Source organism: Ambystoma mexicanum, chromosome 3q (genome assembly GCF_040938575.1).
Source record: "Ambystoma mexicanum isolate Mex_15411 chromosome 3q, UKY_AmexF1_1, whole genome shotgun sequence".
Taxonomy (NCBI): Eukaryota; Metazoa; Chordata; class Amphibia; order Caudata; family Ambystomatidae; genus Ambystoma; species Ambystoma mexicanum.
In genome coordinates, this window is record NC_090926.1 from 1,291,788,097 (window position 1) to 1,291,801,342 (window position 13,246).

The window sequence follows — 13,246 nt, forward strand, 5'->3', positions numbered from 1 at the left end:
CGTGCACCGCTGTAGCCCCGCCTCCTCCAGGAAGCGCAGGAAAGCCGACAGGAGCTTCGTTCCTGCTCGCGATGTCGGGTAAGTGAAGGAGCAGTTTCCACAATGAAGTTAGCAACTTCTGAACGCCAGGAAACACAGCGCTCGTCCGGCAGCCTCGAAGTAATGAAGGCGGCCTGTGTCACGTGATAGGTCACGTGCACCGCTGTAGCCCCGCCTCCTCCAGGAAGCGCAGGAAAGCCGACAGGAGCTTCGTTCCTGCTCGCGATGTCGGGTAAGTGAAGGAGCAGTTTCCACAATGAAGTTAGCAACTTCTGAACGCCAGGAAACATAGCATACTGGGAATCTAAAAGGGCCACAGTGATTGAATATGGTTCTGCCTAACCTTGTCACTTTCTGCACATTGCCCACACACCCTAACCATTTCTTCCACTTCACTGTCCACGCCCAGCCTCCAACAGTCATTTCACATCCTTCACATCATCGTGGTCATCCCCATATGTCCCTCATGATATGCTTCAAGAATTTTCCAATGCATACCTACGGGTGGCACTACTTTCCCTCCGTTGCACAAAAGAGACCCTCCTCAAAACTCAAATCCTGTCATATTTCGTAAAATTGCCCAAGTACTTCTCCTTCTGTATGCCTCTCCGCTGTGCCTCCATTTGTCTGACAACCTCCTTCAAAGCTTCATCTTCCTCCACAGCGGTGTCCCAATGGTCCTTGCTTATGGCTCCATTGCAAAATCTGGAACATCTGTTCTTCACCCACCTCACTGTCTTGCTCCTTCTCCTGCTCCTCCCTCACTACTGACGCCCAAGACAAATAGTCTTCTCTGCACATGCTCAAGAACAAAATCGTGCCCTTGCAGAGATGTGACCCACTTCATGATTCTGCTGTAAATCCCTTCTAGCCCCTAGGTCATGAAAACTCCCACAAGGGGTTTGTGATCTGTGCATGTGACAAACTCCCTCCCCCCAAAGGAAACTCTTGAACTTTTTCACAGCCACATGACACTGAGAGCTTCACGCTCAGCTGTATTCTGCTTCCGCTACCATTACCGTCAGTGAGGCAAACGCTCCCACATTCTCTACCCTCCTCTCATTTTGCAGGAGAACTGCGCCCAACTCAGACTTGCCAGCATCACTCATCACCAACGTTTCACATTCCGTGTCCATACGAGCCTGCACAGGGGCTCTGGATATAGCCTGCTTGATATCTTTCAACTCCTCACACTCCTCTGACCACAGAAACTCGACTTTGTAAGGTATAGCAGATGGCCAGTGGTTGTACATAGGATAGGGAGGTGTTTATCTCTGACAAAAGTGTTAGTGGTGGAAATATGTTAATGAGGTTTAATGGTTCAAATATATTTAATGTAAAGAATGACATTTCTGTAAATAGTTCAATATTTGCCAGCCTTGTATCCGTTAGAGTAAACTCATTGGCACGATAATGTTGTGAGAGATATCAGGGATTTATCAAGGTGGCACGCGTATAGGCAGTGCGTGAGCCAGAGCCTTGTCATGTTGAGAGGAAGAGAACAAGCCAGTGCGTGTATCAGCAGTGCACACGCAGGTCCTGCAATATCGAGGGAGTGGAGCGTTGAGCACTGAAGCGTTCGGCGCATACGTGGTGTAAGGAAGGCATGGTATCAGCAGTAAGACAGATACAAGTGACCACAGTTCAAGGGTGTTTATTGAACTTTCACAAGGGTATGATAAACGCCTATCTAATCCTAAATCTACAGATGGGAGCAAGCTACGACCATCAAATAAAAATAATGCAGTCCTAGTGGTGTCTCAAGTATTAAACGCTCTAATCTGCACTCATCCACACAGATCATTCAAGGGCCTCCATAATTCCATGTATGTTTCCTCTCTATTTTGTCTTTGAAGCATAATTATTTCAAAACCTGAAAGCGTTTCCATGTCTGGTAACCAGCCCTCTACAAGCGGCTTCTTTCTCGTTTTCCACACTCTCAGAATTTGTTTGGCTGCCACAAGAAGAGTTTTATCAATCCAGGACAATGAATCACATGCAATATCAAATCTTTCCTTGGGTGACAACAGGATCACTGCCGACGAAGTTCGTGGGAATGAAACATTCAAAATTGTAGTCTATTAAGTACGTCTCTCAAAAGTTAACAACTCTATTACAATCCCACAACATGTGCAGTAAAGAGCCTCTCTCTTGATGGAAGCCACAACACAAATCATTATCTATCATACCCAACTCGCTCATTCGTACTGGAGTCCAATAGAGGCGGCCTAAGACCCGTTGATGAATATAGCGTAGATTTAAATCCATCATGGCTCTAACAGCCACCTTTCAAAGTCCCTCCCATTCCTTCACTGATATTTTTTATTTATTTATTTCACATTTATAAAGCGCTCACACAGCCCGCAGGCATCGAGGCGCTGTTACAGGAATTGTCTGGCGTAATTGTGTGTGTGTTTTTTTCTTAGTTACGTATTTATAACGCGCTTAAACACCCAAAGGTTTCTAAGCGCGGACCCGGGGATCGAACTTGTTGTTGCTTCGTGTCGTCTTGCTTCCAAGACGCGCACGCTGCCGCTGAGCTATCCTCCCGGGACTAGCTCACCAATCCAGGCCTGCCTTAATTTCTCCCAGGAGTCAAGCAAAGGGCCTTCCACTGGCATCAATTTAAGAAAGGTCATTTTTTAAAGGACGTTTTAGATGGTTGTTAAAGGACTAATTGTTTGAAATAATAACGGTTATCTTGACTATGTCCATTCACTAAAGTATTAACTTTTTGTGAAATACTTGTATGCTTACTTCAATGTATTCTTTTAGTTTTTTCTTTTACAAATGAACGAATTAATGTATTTGTGTTTTTATTTTAATTGTGTTTGTTAAAGGTTACTTGTTAACCAAATAACAATAAAAAAAAATTAAGAAATTGTCCTAAAAAGGGAAAACCCGTTACCCAAGAATGCACTTATAAGAAAGGAAGGGAAGTAAACCCTTGGGATTGCTTAGCTCTTCAATATTCAAATTAACCCTCTTGGATTAAGTCAGAACTTAGACTCTTGAATACAACATTCTTTTTTTTATAGCTATTAACCAGGAAACACCCTATTTATCATAGAAAAGTTCTTTTTGGAACCCATTGGAACTTTGTGTTGCGGAGCTGAACAAGGCTGCAGGAGAGCAGCTAAGAGACATTTTATTTTTCCCCTTGTTGCACCATTTTGTAGAACTCATAGTGTGAGGGCCAGATTAGGTTTTTGGACACGGGACAGTGAACTTTAATTGTTATATCAAAGAATGTTTCATTAGCTCGTTTTCTTGAGGCAGGAAAACCCCTCAGAGAGTTAGGGCTAGTGAGGCATTTTTCCAACCCCTTTTACTATTTGAATAAAACCATATTTGACAATCAAACCACCTTGTGTCTGTCTCCTAACTCCGACCCCTCACAACTCCTTAAGAAGGGGGTAAAGTTTAGTTGGACGCAGGAGGCAGAAGAAGTGTCAGGGCCGCTCCTGCTAAATCCTGATCATTTCCAATAATCTTTTTAGGAAGATGCTTCAAATCTTTCTATAGGAGCGGTACTTTCCCAGAGACGTCCAGAAACAGTAGCATATTTGTCAAAGAAACTACTTTCAGCTGAACAGAATTACACGATCACTGTCCAGGTACTCCTTGCTATTTTAAGAATGGAGGCATTACCTGCTAGGAGCTAAGCATACAGTCACAGTTTTGACAGATCATCAGAATTTGCTCAAACTTTATTACCTCAGCAACTGTGCTGGTCTTTATTCTTCGCTGATTACGATTTCTTAGTGACCTTTACACCAGGTTGATTGAATAGAAAGGCAAATGCCTCACCAAGGGTCTACGCAGATACCAACACCGCACCCGGCCCTCACCAACCTACACTGGCTACCACTGCACGCACAAATCACCTTCAAGACTTGCTGCATCATCTATAAGGCAGTCACCCTCAAGTCACCCAGCTACCTTGCAGAGAAACTCAGCATCTCTGGCAGACAGCGAACCACCAGAAGCCAGGACACATGCTGACTTGTATTCCACTGCTGCAAAAAGGAAAGTACCAGAAAACAATCTGTCTCTGCCTACGCCCCAGGACTATGGAACCTCCTCCCCGTCAGTATCAGATTCACCCCCATGCACCGACAATTCAGAAAAGAACTCAAGACCCACTTCCTCAAGGAATCTCTCCCTCCTCAACAGCTAAGCCATCACATCGCCCCTTGCGCCACCTGCCTCACTAGATGCTGCAGCACCTCACCTCCCCTCCACACAGTACAGCTTTACCCATCCTTTGTGCCCCTCTGTATCCCACCACGCCTGCATATCTGCTCTGTTAATACCACTCAAACTCACTCAATTATGCATCTGTACTGTTTTATACCTCTGTAAAGTGCTCCGTTATGCATCTGTATTGTTGTACACCCCTGTAAACTGCTCCTTAGCTTCTAGTAGTCAAGTCCGTGTTCAATAAATAACATAATAATATTAATATTAATGTCTTGTCTCGACAATTTCCTGGTTGTGAAAAGTAACCTGAGATTTAAAGGTTTAACTAGTTATTGCTGAAGACAGGTTTATTTTAGCCATTACAACGGAAGAGAATTATTTTTTACAAATAATTCTACAGGATATATCTAAAGAGGAAATAAAAGTGTGGGCGGAGCAAGATCCCAAACGACATATTGAAAATGGGCTTCCGTATATGAATTCAAGACTATACATACCTACAGTAGAGCTTCCAGAAAATATATTGAGGGAATGTCACAAATCAAAACTAGCCAGACATCCAGCATTCAGAAAAACACTGGAGTTAGTTGGCAGAACATTTTGGTGGGAAAATTTAAGACAAGATATATTGAACTTCATAAAGACCTGTGAAATGTGTGCCCATTCCAAGACTGGAGGAGGGAAGCCTCCTGGAGTACTGGTTCCATTGCTGGTTCAACCCAGCCCTTGGCATACAGACTCCATGGATTTTATAGTTGATCTTTATAGGGATCAGGGTTGTTCTGGAGTTCTAGTGGTGGTAGCTTTATTGACAATGCAAGTCATTTTATTCCAGTGAAAGGGGAGGTAACAGCAAACAAAACGAGCTAAATGTTTCTTAGAAGGAGTGGTTAAACTACTCGGGTTACCAACAAAAATAATTTCTGAGCGCGGGTCACAATATGTCCTGTAATGGTGGGATCCTGTATTAATCCCATTTAGCTTTGTTTCATACTACCCCAACACCCACATCCACTATTTGACACAAACCTCTGACACCGTCATATGCTCCATGTACTTCAGTGATGCCATAAACCGTCCTACCGGGTCAATGTGTGCACCTCCATAAGCATTAGGCTGGATTTGCGGTTTCCCGAGGCAAACTCCTTTACCCCAGAAGTGTGTTTCCCAAGCCTTCCAATCTATTATAGTATAGTCTCAGCCAGAATCTATTAACATGGGAATGGGCCTCTCCGTCACAAGAAAATAGGCATGTGGTTTACCACTATCCCTCGGTTTAGCCCCACCCTCTCTCACAGAAAAGGACACGCCCTCTCCATCACTCACATTGCCTTCTTCTTCCTATACACTCCTGCTTGATTTATTTCTTTGATTCCTGTTTAGGAGAGGTTTCTGCAACAATGCACAAAATGACCCTTTTACCCACAGTTGCTACATTAGGCTGTCAACTCTGGGCACTTTTTTTCGAAACTGGCTAAATGAAGGTTCCTACCACAGTTGAAACATCTCGTAATTCCTTTGCCGATACCACTCTACTTCTTTCCAAGCAGCACCCTGCCCTTTCCTTCCCATCAGCACACCCTTCCTTCATTCCGTTGCCCCTGAATCCTTGCACCCATTTCCTCTCAAACACTTTGCTAGCCTTTATGGCAGCACACTCCTTTCTGCCCCCTCTTCACTTCTCTTTTCCCTAACCCCTTCACACATTGCATCAATATTTCAAGAGCTTCCAAGGAGGTGTCTCTCTTGCTCCATATCCCCTGCCTGATTGTGTGTTCCTTCACCTTTAGCATGAACTTATCACGAATATGTTCATTATATGAATCAACAACATTGCAGTTATTAGCCAGCTCCATGAACCCTGGAACAAAGCCTCTATGCTTTCTCTGTCTCCTTGCTCCCTCACGCGAAAATAGCATTGCTCCAGTGAGGGGTTAGTTTTCTTTTCAAAGTGAAGGTACATTTTCTTTAGAAGAGTTTAGTAAGCATTCAGAGTTTCACGGCCAGCCCTGTCAGATCCTCCCCCACTGGCTCGCGAGGTTACATCTGGGAGGCTCATCAGTATTCTCCAACCTTCAAAGCCCACACATTGCATGAGCAACGGCTGTTAGCGTGCGATACTGTAGGAAGGCCTATATATTGCTAAAATATAATCCTTAAAATCTTCCTTCCATGTATCCCACTTTATAGTGGGCTCCCCTGGCATTGGCATTAATTCAGGTGTTAGACTGCCCAATCTCTCCAAATGTCAGTTGTAATGACTCAACTACACGAGGGTTGCAGGGAAATCCTTATTGTCCGCTTTCTGCTACACAAATGGGGAAGCTTGTACTCCAGCCACTATTTCAATGACCAAGAGAGTTGGGTTCCCTTTTCTTGCAGGGAGTGAGCATGTGGCTGTCTCTCACTCCTGTCACTCGCTAGTGTAGCGCCTCATCTTTTCTTCTCATTGCTTATGGTTCAGCTTTGCCTGACCCGACAGAGGTAATTGCAGCGCCCTCGCAGCTGCCTCCATTACTGCCCAATTTCAGAGGTCCTTTCCTTTGCTCTTTACTACAAGCAGAGATTCCTTGTGTCACACAGGCGCAGGACGCAGCAAGCGGAGTTCTCATTCTGCTTATGGCTTGCTCTAGGCTTGCATTCCCCTTGCTTACTTTACTTCTTCATAGTGGGCACCACAGTTGCGGGCCTCGTGCACACCCCAAGTATACTCGGTGCAAATCCAAAATTCCTTCTCACTGCAACGGAGTTTGGTATATGACTGCATACGTCTTATGTTGCATAGGGGAATGGGGTTCAAAGCCCACGTCGCAAGTATTATAAAGGTGCTGTGCTTGCCCCACAATGAAGTGCAGCAGCCATAAAGGCATTTAGTAGGATGTATTCCTTGTAATACAAGGCAGTAACAGGCCCCCAGGATGGTCCCTCCACATCATCGTCCACTCTTCAAACAACCACTGCCCCCCTCATTCCACACCAGAATCCTGAGGAATCTGCAGTGTACTGAAAGAAGCAAGACTGTAGCATGACACTGGGGCTCTCGCTGGAGTACAGGAAAATCCACATATGCATGCACATATGCAACACTACACAGCAGGTATCAGGAGCCATGCATGAATGTCGAAGATGATCCATGGAAGGTTATGGGGGTGAATGCTTTGGTTCATCCCGGATAAAGTATAGGTTCAGCATGCTAGTCTCAAGTGTGGCTTTTTAAATAGATAAAGAAGGCACATATACAACCATGGTCCCAATCACGTGGAGGCTATTAGGATGAGCGCCAGCTTAACAATCACTTTTGGAAGGGAAACCAGTTGATAAAAGTGCATACCCTCAGAATCTGTCTCTGGGCACTTTGTGGAGATGTAATCTCTTAGCATTGTGCACTATCTGCTATCGCAATGAGTTCCAGCTATAGTCTTCCAGAGTGAGCAAATCAGTAAAGAGTTTCTTCAATATCTGGTGGTTAAAACGCATCCATGACCCCCTGAAAATGATCTGCTTGAGGTTCTTACATATTCTACAGTGGGGCGGTTCCTTGATGCTGTTCATTTAACTTTTCTCCCGCCAACTCTTAGAAATATCTTTTATCTTTTTTTAAATTAGTTTTCATACTTTTACTTCTTTCCTGAAGAACTTTGACTTTGAATTCAAAAGATATTCTTATTTACAAATTGCCTTGGTTAGTTCAGTTTACAGACACAATCTCCTTAACGTTAGAGGTCTTCATAGATTATGAAACATTAACTAATCGGTCTCCACTTTTACCAGCAATCAGACTTGTTCACTCTTAACTTTTCAAATTCTAAACTGAATTAAATTTAACTTACTTACGGTGCAAACGAAAATTTAGAAAACATTGGCGCTCATGATGAATGAATTTCCTCTGCCCCACATGCAGCGCTAAACATGGATGGAAAAGTTCCACTTTCTGGAGCTAGTGAGAATGCTGAGACAGTTCGCGTTCAGCGGAGAGTTTTTCCACTGCCCATCATGCTGCACGCAACATTGTGGGGTGCATTTACAAACCCTTACAGACATCCCTGTCACGTGAAAAGCAGCATTAAACATTGCCACCAAAAACGGCTGTGCTTTGCTTTCCCTGGCACATGTGTGGCAAGCATTTGAACACTGCAACCCGTAAAACGGCCCTACGTTTGCTTTTATTCCTTCTGGATGACAAAACGTTTAATACCTCGCACCAAGAACGGCTCTGCATTTGCTGTTATCCCATTTGAATGACAAAAAGCTAAACATTTCACCAAAAATAGCCCTGCATTTGTTTCTTCCATCCGACAAAATTAAAAGATTTCACCAAAAACAGCCCTGCGTTTCTTTCATCCATCTGACTGACAAAAGTTAAACATTTCACCAAAAAAGTCCCTGCGCTGCTCTGATTTCATTGCAATGACAAGAAGTATGGATTACATCCAAAGATTGTTTGACTCTTAATTCATATGAGGGGCAAGAAATTCATTACTCCAACTGGAAATGGCTTTGGTTTCCCTTTCATGTGGACGCCAGCACTTTACATATGGTAAAAAAAAAGAAAATGACATTTAAAAAGCCACCATGAAAGGAAAGCTCTGCTCGCACAGAAAGGACAGAGAAAAATGCTCGGGGGGGGGGGAGTTGACTAAATCATGGTACATTATATTTTCCCGCACAAAACCTCAATCACCTTTGAAGTGGCCCACAACACTGGACAAACCGGTTTGCCCCGAAAGCAGGAAACTTCACAAGGAAAAGCCCTGCTCTCACTGAAAGTCGCACCTCCCAGTGAACTATTCCGCAGTAACCTGTGATATGATTAAGAGTGACAAAATTCCCTGCTCTGCCAGACTTTAAGGCAGGGGCGCAGGGAGGACAAAGAAGGTGAAGTGTGGATGGGGCATGACTAGGAGGGGTGAGACCTTCCTGCATCCCCTGCTAAAGAGGAACTGACACATTTCAAAGAGGATCTAAAAATCTTTGGTTGCAAGCTGACCCTGGAAGACACAATCTTGGGCTGTGGGGGACGATGCGCCCCTCCCACAAAGGACAGATCCTTTCAATTGACATCAAAGATTGATTTCGATTTAGGCATTTTTCGTAGCACTGAGAATAAGAAATAATGTCGTTTTATGCTATTTCTCCATGCAATTTCCAGACCTTTTTTTAGAGACTAAGTGCATGTTCCTAAGGCTTTGTGAACTGAAATGGCCAGTAAAGACTAGTTACTGGCTGAATTAAAAATGGTACAAATATGACATTTGGTGGAAAGATGGAGATGCACATTTTGAATATGCCTAAATTGCAGAGTTATAACTATTATACATTGTGTGCAAAGGACAAAAATGCGCCAAATGGCCCTGCTACATCGTACGGATTTGGCAATCGATTTATTTAACTCCCCATGACCAGCCTCAACTGCATATCTGGTTCACATGGCTAGTAGAAATATGAAATTATGAGACATAACTGGGCGTTTGTCAAAAAGTGGCCAAGAGATCAAAGACAATAGATAGATGGTGCTCTCTTCCCTTGGACCAATCATACCAGGGGGTGGAGAGAGGAATGGTAAACTGTCCTATCCGGAGGTACGGGTAATCATAGAGTACTCCCCCTAGATTGAAAAGTGAGTGTTGTCATTTGTGCTATATAAGGGGGGACTGTACTAGGTTACAAGGACAGACAAAAAATCCAGGGAGCCAGAAGAAGGTGGACAGAGAGGATGCAGCTGACCCATACCAATGAGAGTGCAGTGACCGTCTGAATGTCACAAGGCCCAGTACGACCGCAATTGTATATGTACTGTGCTTTCCACTATTATTACTTCCCTGTCGCCTCCCCACTTTTCCTTGTGGCACCTCGAAACATGATTCTGTTGTATAGGCGCCTAACAAATGCTCAATAAATAAATAAGGGTCTTTGTGAATTTCACTTTATACCAATGATAGATGCATCTTCTTCAAATGTGTCCGAGGTCCCACTCATGTTCAGTGATGTTCCTGTCTTTGCGATTTATGAAGACAATCGCATGCAGGAAAACAATGAAGTAAGTGCACCATGTAGAGGGGCTGGTGTTCAACATTTTGAAATATTATGTACTACTTTCAAAGGAAGGATGCCGCTGGGGAATTTCTTAACCGACCAGGTTTTGAGGAAACATCTCTGGTTGAGTTTGGTGACGGGTGACTAAGTAGGGAATGTTATGCAATTCAGGAGAGTTGAATGTTGGGAAGCAGGTGGCAGACACTTACCCAAGAAAGGCTGGTACTGTTGTACCTGGGCACTGATTTCCGACAACCCCGATGCCTGCTGCTGTCCAACGCCCACCCCGTTTGTCATACCATCCATCTTCTGAATTGGTTTTAACCTAGGAGGCAAGGAGAGAGAAATATGTTACTTGCATGTAGGTGCATTTCCAGTAGTGGTGTCTTTAGTGGCTTCAAATACTTTGAATATTCCCAACTCTCAGACTGGAAATCCTAGAAGCTTGAAAACTACCATTTGACGTGAATGGACCATGTTTCCTACTATCTGGAAATGATTGCTTTGTGCTTCATTGGATTCCTATATAACTAGTTTAGAGAGAAAGAGACCACACTATAGCAGGGGGTTGACAGGTGGCATTGTGAGCTAGAGAAATGGGACCTGTCTGCAAATAGCCAGCGGTAGGAGTGCAGGGCTGCAGGTTGTTTTGGCTCGTAAGACCGACTCTCCTCCACTCCTTGACTAACTGAATCCCCTCTAAGGTCACATAGCATCTTAAACTACCACCACAGGCCGAGCCATTAGTCCTTAGTACATGAACATTAACCAAGCCGCAACTAAGTTCTCTTCTTTAGCCCTCTCGCACTCTTCCAAAATCAGCGACTAAGCAGACCCAAAGCCCTTTTGTCTATCAGATCATGGGCTCTTCCCCATGGATAACAGACTGCCATACCCACAGAGGGAAGATTGGCACTCGCAAACTGTGTACTTTCAACCTGCACCCAGCAACACCGCATGTTTCTTATCTGCCTCTCCTACTGTCCCACAAATGAAACCCACCACCCTTAGAGCGCTAAGCGCAGTGAGGCCACCAACATTGGCATGAAGGTGCGACACAAAACCACTTACATTGCACTTATCATGGCAGGGGCACAGAGAGGTCAGCCCTTTGAAGAATGAAAGCAATGAATGCACTGCAGCCCACACATCTATGACAAGCCACTGGTGCACATTACATCCACACTGAGCAGAGAGCGGATGCATGTGAATCTAAGAGTGGAAGCGTACTGGAGAAATTCAGTCCTATACAGATTCACATGCTTAACTATACATTACCAATCAGTACTGGGAACAATTCTGCTTCCATAACAGGGATGCAAGGCAGGAGACGCCTTCTCAAGGTTAGCTCACCAGTGATCTTTATCCAGAAGTATCTTGACTATACCTACTAGATTCTCTGTCATTTTGGAACCAACTTGATAGAATTTGGCTTTAACATTTGCTCCACATCTTCTCTTAACTGTAGCAAATGATTCCTTTGCACAGAATTGATGGTGAAATTTAAGGAGCTCCAGCACCCATCTCTAGTGCCCATCTGTCTGATGTCATGGACTGCCATACTCGTTAGAAAACTGGCAACACTTCCTCCCACTGCGGTGCGGTGGATTCAAGAGAGGAACATTAGATTGGCTTTCTTTGTTTGGACTGATTGCCTCCTCTCCTAATCTTGAGCACTAAGCAAAGGGAAGCCTGAATATCCCCCGACTATCACTGGCCAAACGCTGATGTTGCAGGGCCTGATCATATGACCGATATCTGCACAGTAGCGCTGAGCTACTACTTCTGGATGGACAGCCTGATGTGCTGCCCCCGTAGGTCAGACACGGTTTTTAATGTCAACAGGGCACCATCAGTTATCTTTCTGAAAAGCTGCATCCCATGAAGGTTTGTGAACCAATGGCTCTAAACAACCAGATTTTATCCAAGACTAGTTCCTGAGCACTAACCCATTGTTCCTTCATCTAAAACCTGAGTCCGACAAATGTGGCTTTGCGTAGGACTTCTGACATGAGGACTGCTTCATCAAACAAAATACAGAGCTTCCTACTGCTGTCATTCCCCAAGGAAAGTCCAACAGAAATGACCTTTGCAGGAGTTCTGACTGTAAAATCGAGGAAGGGGTGAATGACTTTTCCTCCTTGATGCTGTTTTGACAATGGAGGTAAACCGAGCAGAATCAGGCGCTTTGCATTTTCTAAAAGGATTGCTTCCCACAGATGATGTTGACCTGTTGCCCCATTCCCCATATCTTTAGCATTGCTGGAATCGTGAATGCAGATTTTATGGACATGCAGACTATGTACCTCCAACTTTAATTGATGGACAACTCTTGCCATGTGTCCCAAAAAGGCCATCCGGCGGTAATAGCATGTGAGGAGCACAAGCCATGATCTCCATTTGAGGAATAAAGCCCCTTATGGCTCCTGTGAATTATCTTCAAGTCCTCATCCTTTTGCACTGGGTACACTTAGGCCTACTCTTCCAGTGAACATACATGTGATTGATGTGTTCTAGGAGGCACATCTCCAGAAGTCCCCTCTTAAGGCACCCTGAAACATGTCAATATTTTACATATATTTACTTTGAATACTGCAGACAGACTATGCATCAATTCTTGATATGGCTTTGAAGGAAAGAGTGAAGGTGTTTGGTGGAAGTCTACTTTGCTGCATCTCCAATGACAGAGACAAGCGGTTGATCCCTCTCAATCTCAGGCATAAGCCTGCAAACAGAATTAGAGTGACAAAGGGACCTTGACCTGCAGAAGTCTCTAGACAAGGACCATCCACATGCCCTCTACAGCAGACTCCTTGATTACCAAGCTTCTCTCCTCATCATAGGTGTCACGGTGAAATTCGGGATACGAGATGTAAAACAGAAACAATGTAGAGCTGGAGATATGAGGGCTCCACAGACGCTGATGCCTTCCTGGTACTAGTGCTCTCTCCGGACATTGGCCTCTTCTTGC

The 13,246-nt window shown here is 44.3% G+C and overlaps 1 protein-coding gene across 7 annotated transcripts in view; it reads right to left on the reverse strand.

The window, feature by feature from the left end:
- RFX1 (regulatory factor X1) overlaps window positions 1-13,246 on the reverse strand; it is a 1,381,678-nt gene that overhangs the window by 594,878 nt on the left and 773,554 nt on the right. For all 7 annotated transcript variants that reach the window (XM_069604381.1, XM_069604382.1, XM_069604383.1 and 4 more), the window contains one exon: window positions 10,485-10,600. In XM_069604381.1, coding sequence (XP_069460482.1) covers window positions 10,485-10,600 — 116 coding nt within the window. The remainder of the gene's footprint in view (window positions 1-10,484; window positions 10,601-13,246) is intronic.